The sequence below is a fragment of the Gymnoscopelus braueri genome (genome assembly GCF_963280865.1).
Source record: "Gymnoscopelus braueri genome assembly, chromosome: 18".
In the NCBI taxonomy this organism is placed as follows: domain Eukaryota; kingdom Metazoa; phylum Chordata; class Actinopteri; order Myctophiformes; family Myctophidae; genus Gymnoscopelus; species Gymnoscopelus braueri.
This window is the reverse complement of record NC_137618.1, coordinates 15,538,861-15,560,525: the sequence shown is the minus strand read 5'-3', so window position 1 is coordinate 15,560,525 and position 21,665 is coordinate 15,538,861. Positions and strand designations below refer to the sequence as shown.

At 43.5% G+C, this 21,665-nt stretch overlaps 2 protein-coding genes across 2 annotated transcripts; one reads left to right on the top strand and one right to left on the bottom strand.

Annotated features, from left to right (window-relative positions):
* Positions 1-432: 432 nt before the first annotated feature.
* Positions 433-9,244, bottom strand: bcs1l (BC1 (ubiquinol-cytochrome c reductase) synthesis-like). Its single transcript, XM_080412456.1, has 8 exons — positions 9,021-9,244; positions 7,384-7,754; positions 6,170-6,309; positions 5,118-5,312; positions 3,978-4,041; positions 3,302-3,477; positions 1,942-2,059; positions 433-988 (listed from the first exon to the last, which is right to left on the bottom strand). The coding sequence occupies exons 2-8, from the start codon at positions 7,701-7,703 to the stop codon at positions 736-738; spliced, it is 1,266 nt and encodes a 421-aa protein (XP_080268582.1). The 5' UTR covers positions 7,704-7,754; positions 9,021-9,244; the 3' UTR covers positions 433-735.
* A 716-nt stretch (positions 9,245-9,960) lies between these two features.
* Positions 9,961-21,658, top strand: znf142 (zinc finger protein 142). Its single transcript, XM_080456581.1, has 8 exons — positions 9,961-10,094; positions 11,696-12,193; positions 12,446-12,682; positions 13,207-14,031; positions 14,716-14,897; positions 15,455-18,364; positions 18,929-19,034; positions 20,214-21,658. The coding sequence occupies exons 2-8, from the start codon at positions 11,701-11,703 to the stop codon at positions 20,792-20,794; spliced, it is 5,334 nt and encodes a 1,777-aa protein (XP_080312707.1). The 5' UTR covers positions 9,961-10,094; positions 11,696-11,700; the 3' UTR covers positions 20,795-21,658.
* The last annotated feature ends 7 nt before the right edge of the window (positions 21,659-21,665 follow it).

Below are 21,665 nucleotides of genomic sequence, written 5' to 3'. Positions count from 1 at the left end.
AGGAAGAGAATTGAGTTTCAGTTTCGTCTGTAGAATGGGAGCGGGCGTGATCGTCGAAACCGGATCCCAAATAATTCTATTTCCTGTCATCAAACCGGAAACGGAAGTGGATCAAAAAAATTCCGAAAGTGCACCCGGACCGCGCATGCGCGAAAAGACCGCAGCCCGTAGGACTACGGGCTCGGCGCTTAACCGTTGGATTTAACGGCCCGTAGAACTACGGGCCCGGCGGTAAAGGTGTTAACAGCGGCCAGCCAACTCTTGGTGGGAGCGCGCCCTTAGGGTGCGGTCACACCGAACTTTAATTCTGCCTATGAGGGGCGGGCGGATTCTGCCAATGCTTTTCAATGGGAACGGAGCGTTTTTTTTTTTGTGGAAATCCACAAATGGCAACAAACCGCTCGGTTCCCATCCCACCCTTTTGGTGGGTTGGATTTGTAAATGTAGTTGTCCTTTGGCTCTTCATCGTATTTGGAATAAATTCTACCTCTACGTCGTTTAGGATCACCTGTTTTAGTCACACTACATATTAATTCTCTATTTGTTTTATGCCCTTGGACTCTAACCGTGAAGCACTTTGTGAACTTCTGTTAAGAAAAAGCACTTAGCAGACTTGTCTCAAGTAAAAGGTTCATACTTTTATTCGCATCCGTGCATTCACGAATGGCACAACTGTGACTGGAAAACTGGAAAATAGAGTTATTTTTTAACTGACACCAACTTGCCTCCGAGCGCTCATTCCTTAATTGTGTGCACATTGTCTATAGATCCTGCAGGGTCCATTTTGTACAACATAAAGTATCCTTGGACTTGGGCTGCGCTGAGCTCAGATTGGGCGGCCATCGCGCACTTGGCGAAACGTTCCGCCTCCGACGGAGGCTCGTCGGGGTAGAACCTCCTGAACATCTGGGTGAGCTGCCAGTCGGTGCAGTGGCCCACGTACTGCTTCAGGTCCACACGGCCGGGTCGGATCAGGGCCGCATCCAGCCTACGTAGACGAGAAGTGAAGAAAACAAGTATTGTAAGGCAAAGGCCCTTTTCTCTTTACTAAGAAAAGAGACGGCTAAGAGGAAGACATAACACGAGAGTCGTGGACTCAAGAGTAGGGCTGTCACAATTACAAATTTAAGTTGACGATTAATTGTCATACAAATAATTGCGATTAACGATTTAATTGTAATTTTGGGCTTCATAATAAAAATTATTACTTAAATGCACAAAGATATTACTGATATATTTAATACTTACTTTTAAAAAAAATAGCGGAAATAGCTGATCTACAAGCTTACAACGCATCATAAAGTAAAATAAATTACTTAAATATACAAAGAAATTACTGACATATTTAATACTTTTACACTTTAAAACCATAAAAAAAATAGCTGATCTACAAGCTTACAGTAGATCTGCCATTTCTGCTTTTTTTATTTGATGATTATGCAAAATAATTGTGACAGGCCTAATCAAGAGACTCATGGGCGGTTTTTCCCTGCACATTTTTTCCCCAGTGTTGGACCTAAAGTTACACACCGTGGAGCTGAGGAACACGCTCTGGGTTGAGTCAGAACAAGATACTGGCGTGAGAACACCAGATATGCTGTACGTGACCCACCTTGTCTCGATCATTTGGAAAATGTACATTTGTACTACATCATCGCTGTCGGGCTGAAACCTTTTAGGTAAATGGAAAATAATTACCTGTGTTCCAATTGATCTAAAGTCGTTATTATCTAGTCACAGACAAGCTCTTGTTAATACTATTAACAATACAAACTATTAGGGTCACACTAATCATTGCGAGATGACAGTGTTAAACATATTCACAGACATCTTAATCTTTATCATCACATCTCAAGTTTACAGCTAAAGAAGTGGGTTTTTCCAGCTATTAAAAAAAGGCATCGTGTCCTTCATGTTTGTGAGCTCTCCTTAACGGTTTACCTCTCGATGAAGTTGGTGGTCATGAAGACTATTCTGGCCTCAGATGAAGCCACTCCATCCAGTGCGTTGAGCAGACCACTAAAGGTGAGCCGTCCCATTCCCTGGTAGGCCAAAGGGTCTGAGGGAAACACACAAACAAGAGTTGAGTACTGATTCAATCCTACGTCTCCTGGTAAAAAATAATGCAGACAAAAAAGGGGACAGGATCGTGAATCATATGATGAGTAAATATTTTATAAGTTATACACATTTCTACTATAATGCTGCTTTGACTTTTAAGCCAATTTTTATGAAGAAACATCGTCATTATAGGGACTGAAGGCAGACTTCACATTATTTATTTGTTTATTTAAAAGGATCCCCAGCTAGTCTTCCTGGGGTCCCAAGACAATAATACACATAGCTGGGAGGGAATTCTGCCAAAATCATCAAGATCGTGCACTTGGTGACAAGTTTTTGGTTTTCAAAAACCATCGCAAGCAAGTTGGGCTCGTCCCCTACTGGTCTGTTTGCAATGATTCCATTGCTAAAAAGCATACTAAAGATCTAGTCAAATCTAAGTTGTGGAAAGGAATTATTTTCAAGATAGCGTTCGTGATGGCTGCCGGGAGCTTAAAATGGCTATAATCTGGGAGGGAATATGTAAAAAAATAATCATACAAATTGTGCACTTGGTGACAAGCTTTTTATATTTGGTGTTAGGTATCGGGTAACCTGACTTCGCCATGCAAGCTTCTTCCATCTGGCAGTGTCAGGTTAAGGTACAGTATGGGCATAAGGTTTTCAAAAACCATCGCAAACAAGTTGGGCTCGCCCCCTAGTGGTCTGTTGTTTTTGTTACTATTGGGCATTGGGCATGCTAAATAGCATACTAAATATATTTATTCAAATATTTCACTCATCATTATTAGTGCAGCCACCATCGCACTTGCACAATGTGGTACAGCGAAGTCCAGCTCGGTGGCGTCTCAGCCAAGACACCTCTACCAAAGGGAGCCCAATATGGCAGAAGTTCCTCAAAGATAGTCAAAATAAAGACCAGCTCTTTCAATTCATCGGTCAGGAACTTAAGGAGAAAACTGTTGATTCACAGTACCACCTCTTCATAACTAAGGCGGACCTTGTACTCAGCAACAAGCCTACTGACCTAGCAGCCTTGTCACCATGTCAGCAAGAGGAAGCAGACACACGGATGAGTTCCATTTGCGTCATGCTGCCGAGCAAGGTCACACCAAGGCCTACCTCAGGATAGTGGATAGTGATGATTCAATTTAATTACTATTTAACTTTTGGCACCGTCAAACTTTCAACGGCATTCTATAAAATAAAATGAAAAACATCTCCCCGCTTTGTGACCTACGCTCTGCGGCGGGGGCAAGGTCTCGGCTCACGAAGGCCGCGTCCACGTCTTCCAGCAGGATGATGCTCTGCTGTGGCGCCACGCTCAAAAGGTGGTTCAGGCGGTCGTCTGACAGGGTCCGGTCGCTCAGGCTCATGAGGCAAATACTGTAGCCTAACTCTCCTGCCAGTGCAGTTCTGAAGCACACAGGACATGGAGACAGAGCAATACAGGCAAACATGAGAGATTTAATTACATTTGTCATTCAATTTTATTTCTATTTAGTTTTGACTTCATGTTTTCAATTACAGTTGAAAATTCGTTAATTCGTTTTTTAAAGTGGGTTTGCTAGATAAGTTTAGTATTTTGTGAAAAGGCTTAGTTTTATTTCTGTTTTTATTAGTTTTAGTTTTTTATTGTAATATGGGGTAGTTCTTTTTTTCTTAATAATTCTAGTTTTTGTTATTTTGTTAACAATAATAACCCTGCTGTGCTGTACAGTAGTGACACAATTATCTATCCACAGTCTGTTTTTAGTTTACCTGTCAGCACAACCAAACAGACACTGCAACTGAAAAACATTGATTACATTTCCCTTGACCTGACCCATCTAGTGGTCTGTGTTCTTGATCCATAGCCCTCACATATGAAATGTAAAAGCAAGAGTTGAGGACTCCCAAAATAATGACAAACTCACATAAAGCTGCTCTTTCCACAACCTGGAGGTCCATGAAGCAGATATCCTCTTCTGTAGGGGATCCCTGTGTACACAAGCACAGCTGTGGTCAATCACACAGTAATCTAAATATTAGTAGTAATAATAATAATAATAATATGTTTGTATAGCATTTGTGAGATCGAATATACATAAAGAGTTGTAAATTGTTTTACAGACAATAAAACCAAAAATCAAACAATGAACAATCAAAAAGTTTGAAAGAATAACAGCTAGATAAAACATCTCGCCAGCAGAGGGCGCACTTCATTATTTAATGTCACCATGGCCCATCTGCACTTGTGTACTTTAAATGCATCTGCTGGGGCTCAGGGCTGTCCCACAGTAACATTTGCAAGCACATGAGGGCTCTTATTGCAGGCTTTTTCAGCCCTGTATGCACTTTCTGTATGTCTGCATTGCTGTAGACTTTGCTTGAGAACCCACAATTCACAGGGTTGTGGTGTTACAAACTTTTAACACCACAGCATCCAAAAGCATCCAAAATAAATAGCATTACAGGATTCTGAGCTCGCGAGAATAGTACAGAAGTACTAACAGAACACCAAGCTCACTGTGTGCAGCTGTTGGTCCTATGATGGCATGATGACGATTTTCTAATTAAATGTGAAATAGGTACCTCACTTTAACGCTATGGCCGATAGAGACGACTGGTTTCGCCAGGGCAACATGACGTCACATGAGTGCTGTCCCATTCCTCATATTTGTCAAATTTCATTACACTCTCTCTTGCGCTTCAACATTTACCATTTATACTGAACACGCAGGTGATGTAACATGTAAATTGAATTCAGCAGTGCTCAGGTAGGGCTGGGCAGTACTATGGACAAAATCAAACCCCATAATATTTTTGACCAAATACCACAATATACAGTAGATATTGTGATGATAATATCGTATTGTGATAATATGAACATTTATTTAAATCTAAAACTTTTTGAAACTATGAAATAGGAAACTATGAAACTAAGTATGAAATAGGAAACTATGAAACTATGAAATAGGAAATCAGGAAAAGATAACACACAAATCACGATATCTATATATGATATCGATGGCATAGGGTAGAAGGACACCGTCATCGGGCCCATGTGACAGTACCTCTATCTGTGTACCACTTGGGGTTCTCGATGAACTCCTTCACATCTTCTACGAGCTTCTCGGTCACGCCCCCCTCCAGCACCACTGAGCTGAGCGGCCGGCGGCGCCGGGGAAAGCCGAAGGGCCTCCACTCGGCACCCATGGCTGTATACATGACGGTACGGCCCTCCTCCTGTTTCAGGGCCAGCTCCCGAGCTGCAAAAACATGACAGATCATTAACAGTGTTGCCAGATTTTGCGAGAGAAATAAGCAACCAGGTCTATGAAAAGAAGCGGCCACGCGAGCACTTTAAACCAATACATTACATACATTGGCTATTTGAAAATAGACGATCTTCAAGCTCACAATGCGTGCGTTCTGAGCTTGTAGATCACAAGAAAAAAAAAGTGACAAACGTGGAATATTTTTGAAACATTTTAGGAACACAAATCTGGTACGGGTGTCAACGTGGCTAGGCTTGTCACAATTATTACATGATAATCGCATTAGCAATTATTTCATCAGAATCATTTCCATTCATCTGTATTTATTATTCTGTTGGAAAGCGTTCATATGCTTTCAAACAGTTTAAAGAATTTCGAAAATAGCCAATCTACACGCTCACAACGCACCGCCGCTACTTTTGAAAAAAAGAAAGTATATGGCTTGTTTTGGCCATAGTACTGTACTGGTACAATAGCCATTGGTAATGGTCATTGTCAGTCATTTCTTTTTATGTTTCAGTTATTTGTCATATCGGCCCTGTGCAATTTTGCAAAGCCTAAAACGAAAACAGAAATGTAATTTTTATTTATATGTTCCAAGAACTTCCAACGTTTTAAATCATTAATCGCAATCATGTGTACAACAATTAATCTGCAACTAAAAGGTCATGATCGTCGTGACAGTCCTGAGCGTGGCCGGCAGATGACTGGGATCTTAACAAAGACAGCTGGCATGCGAGAACTGTGACAGAAAATATCTCAGTTCAAATGTAAATGTATGCAAAGCTCAGATCAAAGAAAGCTGTCAGTATTACTGGCTGTAGTGTTCGGTGACTAGACAGAAGTACCTTCTTGCAGGATGTTAAAGAACATCTGTCTGTCCCTGCCCAGAGCAGTGAACGTCACCGACTCAAATGGTGTTCCCGTGTTTAGATTCATCATCTGTTTCTCTCTGATCCTCTCCACTCGGATCCACCTCCTCCCATACCTGTGGATGACATGAAGTGACTGTCCCATAGATGTTTCACATCGGAAGTGGCGGTGTCATGTTATAGCAAAATACACTAAGTTTGTGTCAGTAGTACTTGTAGTTATGTGTAGGAGACGGCTATAACAGATAGACAGCACCTTTTGTGGCATTGTACATTCAAATAGTTGATCTAAAAGGCCAGTCCATAGTGTTTTATTGTATTGTCAATGTCTTGTTTAAAAAAAAGAAACTATCTTTGGAGAGCTGTAATGTTATTGTTACATTTTTATTCTCCAATTCTCCTTTTTGCCAGACCGAAGGGGTCCGGCTTACATGAGGCTTTGTATCTGTTTTCTCCATACATGGTATGTCACTTTGTCCCCCGGCCCCAGCCAAAAAAGTCTGTCCCTCTTTCGTCATAGAAGGGACATAGAAGGGACACACGTCATGCGAAGCCCGGCCATTCAGATTTCAACCACTAGGGGTCTGGCAGTACCAGGTCTCCTGGTTCTTGTTTTTTTAAAGCCAGTCCACACCAATGCAACTCCTTGCAACATGCAACTACTTGCAACCATTATCCTCAATGGCGGTTGCAAGGAATTGCATTGGTGTGGACTGGCCTTAAAACTGTTGCAAGGAGTTGTGTCTAGTTGCATTGGTGCGGTCTGGCCTTTAGAGCACAGCGAAACCTGTGTGTGATATGTCACTAATAAAAAACAGTGCCGAAGTAACTTCCATTTGCTATCAAGGCCAGGTTATTGAGGGTAGTATAATGTTGATCCCTAAGAAATATTGCATTTAGCCAATAAGGTGCGATGTCAAATAGACTACACTTAGTCAGTCCATGATATAATCACTTAAGGAATATGGAAGGTTGTAGGCCTAGAATTTATGGGTTTAAGTAACATTCAAATCATACGACTGCACTCTAAAAATCCTCAGCGCTAATTTAACACCGAGAGTGTACAGAGGAACCTTATTATGGACCCTTACAGCCCTGGTAACTCTCAGAGTGTACAAATGGAACCACAGGTCCATTTGGTTCCATTTGTACACTCTCTGGGTTAGATTTACATCGGGGAGTCCTCCTACCAGATGATGTGGTTCCCAGGACTGGGGTGGAAATCGAACTGGGTGGTCACCCGGCCGCTCTCATGCTGCAGGTAGGAGGTCTCCACACTGAGGTGCTGCGTGTGACGAGCATGCTTGGTTATCCAGCTCAGCAGCCAGTGGTAGCTTTTGTCCCTGCTGGGGACCTCCAGGGTGATCATATAGTTCCTTCGAAAGAAGATCATCCCCACCTGCGCTGATTTCCGCGCCACAGCCATCGCTGCGCCGACACCAACCAGTCCAAACCCGGCCCCGAAGTAAGGGTTGTCCTTCAGGGCATCTAGAACATCCGACAGGCCCATTGTGTGTGTGGAATGGGATCAGAAGCTACCCTCCTCTGTGCAGTAGATGTCCTGTAAATAGAACGAGAAGCTTTTTAGTCCTACAAATGCAACCAGAAGCTATGAAATGTCCTACAAATGGACACAGAAGCTACGTAGATGTCCTACAAATGCAACTAGAAGCTATGTACTGTAGATGTCCTACAAATGCAACTAGAAGCTGTGCAATGTCCTACAAATGGACATAGAGGCTATGTAATGTCCTACTAATGGACACAGAGGCTATGTAATGTCCTACTAATGGACACAGAGGCTATGTAATGTCCTACTAATGGACACAGAGGCTATGTAATGTCCTACTAATGGACACAGAGGCTATGTAATGTCCTACTAATGGACACAGAGGCTATGTAATGTCCTACTAATGGACACAGAGGCTATGTAATGTCCTACTAATGGACACAGAGGCTATGTAATGTCCTACTAATGGACACAGAGGCTATGTAATGTCCTACTAATGGACACAGAGGCTATGTAATGTCCTACTAATGGACACAGAGGCTATGTAATATCCTACTAATGGACACAGAGGCTATGTAATGTCCTACAAATGCAACTAGAAGCTATGTAATGTCCTACAAATGGACACAGAAGTTATGTAATATCCTGCAAATGGACACAGAAGCTATAATGTAATGTCCTACAAATGGACACAGAAGCTATAATGTCCTACAAATGGACACAGAAGCTATGTAATGTCCTACAAATGCAACCAGAAGCTATGTAATGTCCTACAAATGGACACAGAAGCTATGTAATGTCCTACAAAGCCTACAAATGGACACAGAAGCTATGTAATGTCCTACAAATGGACACAGAAGCTATGTAATGTCCTACAAATGGACACAGAAGCTATGTAATGTCCTACTAATGGACACAGAAGCTATGTAATGTCCTACAAATGCAACCAGAAGCTATGAAATGTCCTACAAATGCAACCAGAAGCTATGAAATGTCCTACAAATGCAACCAGAAGCTATGTAATGTCCTACAAATGCAACCAGAAGCTATGAAATGTCCTACAAATGCAACCAGAAGCTATGAAATGTCCTACAAATGCAACCAGAAGCTATGTAATGTCCTACAAATGGACACAGAAGCTATGCAATGTCCTACAAAGCCTACAAATGGACACAGAAGCTATGTAATGTCCTACTAATGGACACAGAAGCTATGTAATGTCCTACAAATGGACACAGAGGCTATGTAATGTCCTACTAATGGACACAGATGACATGGATGTCATATAAGAGCTCAAAACAGGAGGCACCATCATACTTATCACTAGATGCTCAGTCCTTCAGATTTAGGAACAGGCTGTCTTTCTAAACAACACAGCCCATGGAAACATGCTGTTCTAGTCGGTCTTCACGCCATGTTGTTTCCCAAACACCGTCAATGGAAACATTTGCCGTTTTATGCCATTAAGGATATTTTACTACGCACCATTGACTGTTGTTTTTCTCAGTAAACATGCATTCATTGCATTCAGCGACCTCTGCTCAAATCTATGACCAGTGTTGCCAGATTCTGTGAGAGAAACAAGCAACCAGGTCTAGGAAAACAAGCCCAAAAGAAGCGACTATGCGTTGTGAGCTTGTAGATCTGCTGTTTTCAACAAAAAATGTAAAGAGGTCATTTTGGAACATTTTATTAACATTTTAGCAACACAAATATTGTATGGGGGGGGGGGTCTCTAGCAAAGCACCTGGCACAAATACATATTAATTTTGGGGTCCTCCTTGACATGAAAATGTCAAGGAGGAAAATGTGAAGAACCACAGGTTTAAACTAACCTCACTCCGTCAAATGGAAGAAGCTTGCGACACACATTTTGTTTCACAGCGTACTTGCATCTGAGACTCCGGGCGCAGAATCGATGACAGACGGAGTTTCATTTTTTCAAGCTACTAGGCAGGTGATTGGATGATCCCGCCCCTAGCAGCCGCTGATTGGTTCGTATGCGCAGTGGTTCGGGCAGCTTTACTCTGTGAGCAATCCCAGACCCTCCTTCCTGAAACCAAATGCAAATGAGATTTCCGGAGGGAGGGGGGTTTACCAGGCTAGGTTTAAACAACGTTACACAACAAGCCTTATAACAAGTCGCTTATAATAAGCGGACATGGCAACACTGAATCCAATGCCTCTATTATACTTCCGGTGTTCGGGTAAAATACTCCCGGCCGTTCATTTTTCTACCACAATGTATTGTTCCTAGTTCCTTCCTCCTGATATATTTCTAAACATTATTTATCTCACTGTGTGTTTGGTTTTTACAAAGACCATAAGGATCAGATAATGTGCGTTAAATCAGCATAAACAGTGTGGCTTTAACCGCTCATCGCAAAGACGGTAAGAGACCCATTTAAGCTACATTAACTAAAGAGAAACGTTTTGTGACTGAAATAACAAGAAAGCTATCGAGCTATTAAATGGCGACGCCGTGGAAGTGAATCGTAAATAATACCACAAAAAAAAAGTCGGCCAATATAAATGTGAATATAGTTTTTAAAATGTGCAAAGTGGTAGTTAACCATTTATTAAGTAATACAATAATAAGGGGGGTGTGCCATCCGTGCAATAAGTGACATATTGTCTTGATGTGCTGTTTATCTGGTAGAAAGAACCAAGGAAGCTGGTGTAGTAGGTCGACATTCTGTTTGTAATGCACGATGGGTCTGTATTTACACCAGTGTGATGACAAAGTGTGTGTATTACTATTACACAGTAATAAACACACTATATGTGGGTTTATTACCTACATCCATGTATGAACTATCTAGATTATGGGTGTTCACAGTGGTGTAAAGTAACTGTACATTTACTCAAGTACTGTACTTATAGTACAATTTTGAGGTATTTTTTTTACTTTACTGGAGTATTTCCAATTTTCTGTGCTTTTACTTCTACTCCATTATCTCAAAGGCAAATATTGTACTTTTACTCCACTACAATTATTTGTAGATTTTGATTATTATTACAAAACATACATTAACCACTTCGAAAATAGTCAATCTGCATTCTGAGCTTGTAGATCAGCTATTTAAATGTATTATTTAATTTTATACATTTGAAAACTTGTGAAAGGAGACATTCTGCATAATGAGTACTTTCTACTTTTGGTACTTTAAGTACATTTTGATGCCAATAGCTTTGTACTTTTATTCAAGTAAATTTGGATTCCAGACTTTTACTTGTAGCAGAGTATCTTTACATTCCAGTATTGATACTTTTACTTATGTAAAGAATTTGACTACTTTTTCCACCACTGCTGGCTACTGTATTTACAACAGTGTGACGATATGGATATAGTGTGTATATTACTATAACACAGTAATAAACACACTATATGTGGGTTTATTACCTACAGTACATCCATGTATGATGGGTCTTCAACGTTCTTCAGGCAAAGGACTGAGATGAAGAGAGAGATGAAGCAGGGACCCCGACTACACATTGTATAAAACTGTGTTGCAGATTAAACCTTTTCATAAGATGTCATAGATAGCTTCAAATAGACTTGTTTTTAACAGCACTATAATCGGTGTTGCGTAAATTAATGTTTTTCGTTCATTTTTTTTACATATGATCTTCTCTATATAAATGTTAGATTCTTGTTAATGTGTATTTCCAGACATTTAACCACTTCAATACTTAGTAAACTTGACCTTTGGCTCTGTACTTGGTCTGCTCGTTTTTCCCTTTACACCAGACCTCTTTATATACCCTCTTGATATAACCTCTCTGTCATATTTAAATAGCAGAGATCTGCTTTTTTTCGCCTAATGTTCCCCTCAGAATAGGGATGCAAAGAGGTTAATGTCCTGGTCCCTGACCCCCTGTTGAGGACCCCTGATTCTAGAAGAGTGGAGAAAAAACGAACTGGTGCGATTACATGCCTTCTGAAATCTGTTGCATAGAGCTCACATTGTTTATTATTTATTTTTCGACAGGCACAATGCAGAGAGGGGAACACCATCTCTGTGAAAAATGTGGAAAAGACTTCTTGGATATTGGCACATTTGCTTCTCATCTTTGCGTAAAGAGCCCGACACCGTCCTCAAAGCCCAGTAAAGGACAGCTGGGTGACTACAAGTGCCCTTTATGCAATGAGATATTTTCTAAGCCGTGTGCACTGAAGCGACACTTTCGGACCCACGATGGAGACCTGGAACCCAGAGGTCCGTTCCCCTGCAAAGCCCAGGACTGCCTGTTCAGCAGTGCAGATCGCCTGGAATACCAGGCCCACGTAACGTCCACGCACAGTCTCACTCTTTTCCCATGCACCCTGCCATCCTGCAGAGTGGCGTTCAGCACACAAGGCGAGATGGAGAGCCACTGGCGGATGCACATGCCGTTCCACTGCCCTCACTGTCAGTTTGTTTCCCTCAATGCAAAACAGCTGACTGACCACTGTGTGGAGCACAACAGTCCACCCACTGCTCCTCAAGGTAGGCTGGCTGTAGCTAATAACACAACCCAAAACATCTTTCTCACACACACACACACACACACACACACACACACACACACACACACACACACACACACACACACACACACACACACACACACACACACACACACACACACACACACACACACACACACACACACACACACACACACACACCCACGACTATACAATTACACTGCCATTAATAAAGATATATATTTATTTTATTATTATTATTTATTCTCAGGTGAAGAGATGCCTTCCACAACAGCAGGCCTTGATGGAAGCAGCCAACCTGAAATCTCTGGGAGACCCAAAAGAAAACGGAAACCTAACCCACTTTATGCAACGTCATTATTACAAGACGAGTACTTAGGGGAGGCTGAGAACCAAGGTCACAGTACGAAAAGGAGGAGAAAGAAGCAGGTGGAAAACAATGAACTCTCTGCAGTTACCAATGAAGCCGACGTGCCACCCTCCAAGGGTAGGTACATTGATGTGGCTGGCAGTCAACAGTGAGTTTTTATAGTTGCCTCAAGGGCGATTATTATTATTATTTTATTCTATCGATTACTTTTTCAATTATTCGTTGACAACACAACAGTGTGACCAGTTAATCAGTTCTTTCCTGTCTCTATGATAAATCTCTTTTCAAAGTATTGTGGTTAAGTTATGTGTGTTTTTGACCAAGTTATGTGTGTTTTTGATCAATCGATGTGAAAGGTTAATCAGTTCTTCCTTGACCCATGACCAGCCTTTCCACCAGGACAGGTTATTGCAAATACGGTCATAACGGCGTAATAAAACCTTCTAAACAACAGACAAACAAACAAAAGTGGGCAAAAACTGTAGCTCCTAATAAAAGTGACTGACAACAACAAAGTTCACATATTTAATTACATTTTATTTAGACATAAAATGTTTGTGTCTAATGTATATTTAGACTGTAATAACAGTTTGCATTGACCTATTCAAAATTCAGTTTTGTGTGTTCTTATTTGCCTATAGATTACCTTGCAGAGGGGTCAGAGCACGTCTATCGCACCCACACCTGCCCCAAGTGTCGCCGCTGCTTCAAGATGCGGTCCCATCTGCAGGAGCACCTCCACCTGCATTATCCGGACCCCAGCCTCCAGTGCACCACCTGCCAGCGATACTTCAACAGCAAGAGCAAGCTACGCATACATATGCTCCGTGAGGCGGGTGAAAAAATCCACCGCTGTCATTTATGCGACTATTCAGCCGTGGAACAGAACTCGGTCCGCCGCCATCTTGCCAGCGTACACGCCGACGAGGCGGGGGGCGACGTGGGCTCTCCTGTATACCCATGTCCGACATGCGGTCAGATCTTTCACCGATGCAGATCCCTCAAGGCCCACATGAAGACACACAATGTCTTAGGGGTTCAGAAGCCTATAACCTGTTTCCAAGAAGGCTGCACCTTCCAGAGTTCTTTACGAAAGGTGCTGTTAACACACGCCACCAAAATCCACGGGGTCAAAGCAGTGGGATGCCGCCATCATGCCTGCAACGCTATCTTCCGAGACGAGAAGGACATGGAGGATCATCGTCGGACACACCTGGCCTACCACTGCTCACGCTGTGATTTCTCATGCTCCAACAAGACCGCCTTCCTCCAGCACCAACGGCAAGGCCACCCGGGAAGCGAGGAGCTTCGCTGTGACTTCTGCCCCTTCACCACATTTAATCCTGTGGCGTTTGAGCAGCACGTCGGGCATCTGCACGCTAACGAGAAAACCCACCGCTGTCCACAGTGCAGCTATGTGACTGCACATAAGCGTGGTTTGAGACGGCACATGAAAATGCACAGTGGTAGGCATAGTAGATTTATTTATTTATTTGGGGGGTTCAGGCATTTTTACTGTATTTAGATAGTGTTGAGAGTCAGGATATCAAGAGCAGAGAGAGGGGATGATTATTCACAATAGGTCCCCATCCAGAATAAAACTGAGAATGTTGCGATCACATGGCACTAGCAGTAAATAGTCTAGCCTGGTAAACCAGGTCACGGAATTCACAATTCATTTGATTTCTGCAGAATCAAATGAAATGTGAATTCCGCGACCGGAGTGGTTTACCAGGCATAGACATAGTTTGTCAGCTATCTGTGCAAACTTTTTTCAAATGGTATTCTTGAGACCAACGAAAGCTGAGAGCGAGGGAACATAGGAGACGCTAAGCAGAGGAGACTTTGGGGAACTAACCCCTTTAACTTCAGAGGGAAATGAGTTGTGCATTTGATGTGCTCTTGATATACCATGGGTGAATATCATTTGTGATTTCCTGTTGGAATGTAACTGGCAAAGCCTGATTTATACTTAATTGCACGCTGGTGTAGCAGGCCGTAAATAGCAGATATACAAGCTCACAACGCATCACATTCGTGGCGCGTTGTGAGCTTGTAGATCTGCTATTTACTGAGCACCACACCGGCACGCAACTAAGTATAACTGCAGGCAAAACATGTTTTGTTTTTGTTTTTTCTTTCTTAAAAAGGTGAGAAACCCCACAAGTGTAGCCAGTGTGACTTCAGGTGCAGAGATGAGTCGTACCTCTCCAAGCACATGCTCACCCACTCAGACGACAAGAACTTCATGTGCTCCGAGTGTGGCTACGTCACTAAATGGAAACACTACTTGAACGTGCACATGCGCAAACATGCTGGGGATCTCAGGCAGGTGTTCTTTTACGTATTATGTAATACTTCATATGGTAGTGTTTTTTTTTTAGGACTGCAGTTAACAATTATTTGCATAATTGAGGAATCTGCTGATTGGACCATAAAATGACAGTAAAATAGAGTAAAGTACAAAATGATGGTTAATGCTCTTTGCTCATCAGAATTGATCTGAACCCGCATACATAACCTCCTACACATAATCCTTATAGAATATCATCGCTGTCAGGTGGGAAACCTTGCATGTCCAAAACAGTTACGTTACAGGAAATGGAATTTATGAAAAAAACATCAAAAGATACGGAGATACAAGGTTTCTGCCTGACAGCGACGATGTTTTAGTTGATGCATTGGACTGGTAAAGTATTGGTTTTCAGTAATGTCCTTGTGAGGACTACAGAAGCTTATACACATTTAAATCCAAACAATTAATATGTATTGCGAATCTGTATGCTCTAATGAAAGTCATAACATTTTAAGCTCAATAATTTGCAGCAATCAACTGTTTCTAGTATTGTTGTTGATATCACACCTCCCGTTCCGTCCTCAAGGTACCAGTGTGACCAGTGCTCCTACCGTTGTCATCGCATGGACCAGCTGAACAGCCACAAACTGCGACATCAGACCAAATCGCTCATGTGTGAAATCTGCGCCTACGCCTGCAAGCGCAAATATGAGCTTCGCAATCACATGTTGGCCAAGCATTCTGGAGAGCGACGGCAGCCGGTCACCCATCAGTGCAAATACTGTTCGTATACCACGGGCCACCGCCAAGCCCTGCAGAACCACGAGAACTGCAAGCACACCAAGCTGAGGGAGTTCCGCTGTGCCCTCTGTAGCTACTCCTCCTTCAGCAGCATCAGCCTCTTTCTGCACAAAAGGAAAGCTCACGGGTACGTCCCCGGGGACAAAGCGTGGCAGGAAACCTACGCTGCAAAGGAGAAAGAAAGAAATTCCATTGAATTCATGCGAGATTTCTATCAGAAGCCCTCAGGATCTGAGCAGTGTGAACAAACCATCGAAGCGGCTCCAGTTACTGAAGACCAAGTGAAGCAGCTTGTTGGCTCAGCAGACCAACACACCAACCAACAGACTAGTGTCACTAGTTCCGAAGGCTTGGCTACGGCAGACGTCTATGGGGCCTTTCCTCAGGAGGCAGCCGAGAGTGTTTCAGTTGCTGCTCCGTCTGTGAACAGTCCCGAAGAGTACTGTACTTTGGTTTTGACCACTTTATCGAACACTGAATATGAGACCACTGATGTGCATTGCGAGGTAGAAAACAGCACAGACCATGTTCACAGCACAACCACTCTCAACGATGCAAGGCCGGACACACCACAACAGAGGACGGGCCTTTCTATGGCCATAACTACTGTAGAGGAAGATGGTGTTGCTTGCGATGAAGGTGTCGACGGTAACCAAAGTGATTCCTATGAAAATGATATTCGTCTGAATGATATAAGTGCACCAGAGAACGACACTCAGACATCTGAGGTGGAAGAGACTCAAAACAGACGTTTAGAGTCTGAGGGTCAGTTGAAAGCTATGAGGAAGCAAGACAGAGATCAAGTGGATGCCATGGTCTTGGAAGGACGGGTGCAAATGCTTGTGGTGCAGAACGAAGACGTGTATCACTGTGATAAGTGCTCGTATGTCACTCGTAAGGAGACTGCTCTGAAGAACCACTGCCAATCGACGTGCCGTAGGAGGTTAGTGCTGCACGAATGCAGAGCCTGCGGGGCTCAGTTCAAACAGAGGAGAGGCCTTGATACCCACATCGTAAAGAAGTGCCCAGCTCGTCCAAGAAAGGCCAGGGCGTTTTTAGGAGAATCATCTGTGTGCCAGCCTGTAGAAAAGGAATCTCTTTTGAGTCTGGATGGGTCCAAACAATCTGATGAAAGAACGCCCGCAGGACCAACTGAGCCACCACCTGTAGACAACCCAGTTGGTGGAGTTTCAGAAGACCAGCAGTCAACTCAACAGGGAGAGGAAGCCTGTACATCTCAGGTAACAAACTGCCAAAGTCCTGTTGAGAAAGCAACTGTCTCTCAAAGTTCACAACAGACAACTGCCAAGATGAAGACGCGCTCGAAAGTTACGTTTATGAAACAACAAAAGCTTTCTGATAAAAATACAAGTTATATGTTGAAGAATAGGACCGTTTACTCAAAAAAATATGGGAAATTCATATGCAAGCGCTGCAGTTTCTCATCAGTAAATCTTGCAACTGTTAAACGCCATTGCTCATCCTGCAGAAATGTATCTGGGAGAAAGCAGAATCAGCAGGATAATGAGCCTCTCCTTGTAGGTAAGGACTCAGCGGTGGACAAGGGAAGTGCAAGGAAAGCTCCCACGAGGAGTAAAGTCTTCTCTTGCTCCCGCTGCCCATTCAGATGTAATCAGAAAAGGGCATTGGACAGCCATGTGAAGCGAGGGTGCCTGAAACCAGATGAGATCCAGTGCCAGTTGTGTGCATTTGTGGCTAAATCTCAACAAGCGTTGACCAATCATGTTTCGTTAGTTCATGGGAAGAACAAGTCTGGTGTCATCAAACCTAAACGTTTGCACTGCGAGCACTGCAACTTCACATGTAAACAAGAACGGTGCATGACCCAGCATGTTGCTCTGAGTCACAATGGTGTGAAGCCTCATGGCTGCCGCTACTGCCCTTTCAGCACCACGCGACGCTATCGCCTGGAAGAGCACGAGTCTCTCCACACTGGCATCGGCCGCCACAGCTGCGATAAGTGCAGCAAGAGCTTCGGAACGGTGACCAAACTACATCAACACAAGACGCGGGTCCATGACAGGCAGCCTTCACACTTCTGCTCGCTCTGCGACTTCAGCGGCTACACGCTGGATGACGTGCGGCGTCACAATCTCAGGTGCCACACGGGGGAGCTGCCGCACGCGTGCGCTGACTGCGAGTCTCGCTTCAGCTCAGACGCTGCATTGAGGAACCACTGCAAACGTGTGCACCAGCTCCAGGGGCGTTTCTCCTGCCTGCAGTGTGGCTACACGTGTAGCAATGAGGCGACGCTGAAGGCCCACGGGCAAAGCGAGCACTCTTCGCCTCTTAAGTGCACCACCTGCGAGGCGACCTTTGACACAAAGGAAAGCCTCGAGGTGCACCAGAGAACCCACTTGGCACATCGGTGCCAGTCGTGTCCGTTCGCCACGAAAACAAAGCAGATGTTGGTCCAGCACCTTCTGGATGAACACGAGGAGGGACCGGCAGGGGACAAGCCACTGAAGTGCAGCAGCTGTGAGTTTGCCTGTCGCCATCAGCTCGTCTTTGAGCAGCACCTCCGCTCGCACGGGGGCAAGCGCTTGTATAAGTGCACGGACTGTGAGTATTCCACGCGGAACAAGCAGAAGATCACATGGCACGTCCGCACACACACCGGGGAGAAGCCTTACTGCTGCCAGCAGTGCAGTTACACCTGCAGCGATCCCTCCAGGTTGAAGGTGAGCTAAATGGTACCTTTATGGGAGACGTCATAAAACTAGCCTGTGACCATTAAACTTTGAAAACAGACTAGAATAAATCAAATCATGCCATGGAGGTATCCAGATATTTGCAATTTCATGCTCTTTCGTTACAGCTACGTCTGTAAAATACTGGATGAATTGTAAGCTAGCTGAAGGCTTGCTCAGCATCCAATTTGGAGTGGCTGAAAAATGTTAAACTGCCCAACTTTAGTGATATTCAGTCTGGAGAGGTCCAGATGGCCTCCTTTATTATCTGTCTGGTGTTTTCTCCCAATCCAATTGGTGTTATACTGATATTACAGTAGCTCTAAATTAGGACAGACCTCTCCAGGCAAATACAGTCAGTAATCTGCATTCAAAATAACAACATCCATTAGCAATTTGAGTATGAAAATTAATATGGCACTGTCTACATTTAAATGACAGAGGTTGTTCTGTTCGTCCCGGAATTAATATACATTTTTATAAATGCTTGTTATAAATGTTTAAACATGTTCTTCCATAATGTCATAATAACATATGTTGCCCCTGCCCCTACAGTTTCACATGAGAGTTCATCAAGAGGAGAAGAGGTACCTTTGTCCCGAGTGTGGTTACAAGTGCAAGTGGACTAACCAGCTAAAGTACCACATGACCAAGCATACAGGTATCAACACTATTATTAGTAATATTTGAAGTCCAAATTTTTTTAAAGCAGACTCCTTGGGAAATCTTACAACAAAGCTGCCCTTGAGCAAGGCACTTAAAGGCGTAGTTTGCCCAAAACAGAAAGTTCCGTCACTACTAGCCTGTCTACATTCATGTCAGTTGAAATACAGGTGAAGTTTCAACATAACACACAGGGAGGTTGCCAGCACGACTTATAGCAGGTTCCCCAAAAAAAAATGAAATCAATGGTGACCAGTTCTTTTGAGCAGCTTATGCTGCATAATACAAGACTCCTGAGGCCAAACGATCAAACTTTTAGAGGAAAAGACCTATGTTGGCTCTGTGCATAACTGTAGTCCCAAGTTGGTGTATACCCCATTTCCTGTTCCAGTTCATTTTCTCAAAGCTTTGTGCGATCAGTTCAGCAGCAGGTTTGAACCGGAAACACATGTGACACTTTCAAGTGTGTTTCCAGTTCAAATCTGTGTGAAGTGAAGATTTCCATGTTTCGACAGTTTGATTGTTTGGCTTGAATACGAACAATTCTTGTTACACACAGCTGCACAAGCTGTATGTAGTATTTTTATGGTCATATTCTGTGCCATTTGGAACACCCTTTGAAGAATCTGCTACAGAGTTGCGCTGGCGACTCTGTGTGTGTGATGTGTACAAAAGAATTCAGGAACACCTGTGTTTCAACTGGCATTCAGGGTGGGCGGTCCATAGTATATACAATACTGTATATACAGTATGTATATTTGATTAATTGATTGTTTAATTCACCTGCTTGCTAAATGGTCTGCTAATATTCCATGACAAAAAGTATCAATGAAAATAAGTATGTTTACCTCATGCTCCAGTCATGATGTAATAGCACCTGTTTAACCACATTAACTCTGCTGGTCCCCTGTTTTGACAAATTTTCAAAACTTTCCAATTTTTATTTGATTTATTACACTTTTTTGTGAGCATTGTGAGCATACAACGAAGTATATAGGGCATAAGTGGTTAACCATTGACCCCAGGAAAAACAGGTGCAATTGCATCATGATTAGGGTGTGCTCAGCTGCAAGTTTTCAACCTGTAAAGCGCGCTCTGACTTTGGGTGAAATTACTCTTCAGTGTCCACCTGAAATACAAAAAAACTAATAATTTCGGCGTTACCCTCATTCTACAGGGGAGAAGCCATATGCCTGTGAGGAGTGCGACTACCGCACCAACAGAGCAGACGCCCTCCGCGTGCACCGGACCACGCAGCACTGCGACGTGCGCTCCTACGTGTGTGAGAAATGTGGCAAGGCCTTCAAGACCAGCTTCATACTGAAGACCCACCAGCGGCAGCACAGTGACGAGCGGCAGTACGCGTGCGGCCTCTGCAGCAAGGCCTTCCGGTGGCCCGCGGGTCTGAGACACCACTACCTCTCTCACACCAAACAGAAGCCCTTCCGCTGTCGCCACTGCTCCTACACAGCCAAGCAGAAGTTCCAGGTGGTCAAGCATCTGCAGAGGCGTCACCCGGAAGTGTCGACGGAGCTGGGCGTGGTCAGGGACTCCCAAGCCGCCACTTTGACCTTGAAGGAGGCCTTGCGAGGAGCACCGGATGGGGGGGAAGGGGGGGAGGAGGATGAGGAGGAGCAGCAGCAGGACAGAGCGGACGGAAAGGCACCAGCCAGGGAAGAACTCGGGGAAGAGGAAACCCAAAGGGTCACACAGAGAGGGGGAGATCAGGACAATGAGGCCCCAACAGAGGAACAATGAACAGTGCTGTTAGCTCGTACACTTTGCTTTTAGTTATTTATTTACCCAGGATAGTAGCTGAGCACAAGTGCTCATGTTCAGCAACACCCTGGACATAGACACATACAGACCGACATTAAAACCTGGGAGCTGACCAGTACAACCAGTCTTATCTTATACTGTTGGCCGCTAAGCAGCTCCACTGGAGCAGTTGGGGGTTCATGGCCTTCACATTAAATCGTACGGCATAGATTCTTAGTCAGCAGCAATTATTGTTTTCCATTGCTGCCCAAAGTGGGATTTGTTTTTTATTGTTATTACCAGGTTTGATTTTAAGGCCATCTTTTGGTCTGATTGTAGATTACCGTGGTTTGCAATTACTGTGGTTGTTGTTCCCAGTGGCAGTAGCAGTACTAGGCCTATAGGCAATACAGGCAATTGCCTAGGCTGGTAACTGGTGACATGTTCCTATTGAATTTTGTTGGCATGTAAAACTAGATTCAAGATTTTAAGCAGATTAATCAGAAGTTTAGCTGTGACTGATTAATCATCATGCCCAAAACATGCCAATTTACATTTTATATTATGACAATTTGAAAACCAAGTGTGCACCCATGGCTTTTCTGCTGAAGGAAAGAGGGATAATAGCGAGGTTTATCAAGTAGCCTACTTACTTACAGTAGTGAGAAAGGCATACAAGACAAGTGCATTCAGCCTTTTCTTCTTTCTCGAATCCAATTAAGCGCTATATAGCCTTTGTCGTTGACTTTTTTATTGGATTGACCAACTGTTTTCATTACCACTTGTCAGAGCAGAGAGCATGCACGCTATCCATGGTGCTGAATCTTGATAGCTTTCTCTGTTGGCAACAGAGAAAGCAGAATTCAGGCTA

What these genes read in the sequence shown, in the direction of transcription:
- bcs1l (XM_080412456.1), bottom strand. Translation starts at nt 7,703, where the DNA reads ATGGGCCTGTCGGATGTTCTAGATGCCCTGAAGGACAACCCTTACTTC. An exon ending in CCTGGGAACCACATCATCTG is followed by an intron (nt 6,310 to 7,383) that starts GTAGGAGGACTC and finishes TGTCATCCACAG; the next exon opens with GTATGGGAGGAGGTGGATCC. An exon ending in CAAGTGGTACACAGATAGAG is followed by an intron (nt 4,042 to 5,117) that starts GTACTGTCACAT and finishes TTGTGTACACAG; the next exon opens with GGATCCCCTACAGAAGAGGA.
- znf142 (XM_080456581.1), top strand. Translation starts at nt 11,701, where the DNA reads ATGCAGAGAGGGGAACACCATCTCTGTGAAAAATGTGGAAAAGACTTC. An exon ending in TCCACCCACTGCTCCTCAAG is followed by an intron (nt 12,194 to 12,445) that starts GTAGGCTGGCTG and finishes ATTTATTCTCAG; the next exon opens with GTGAAGAGATGCCTTCCACA. An exon ending in CCACATGACCAAGCATACAG is followed by an intron (nt 19,035 to 20,213) that starts GTATCAACACTA and finishes CTCATTCTACAG; the next exon opens with GGGAGAAGCCATATGCCTGT.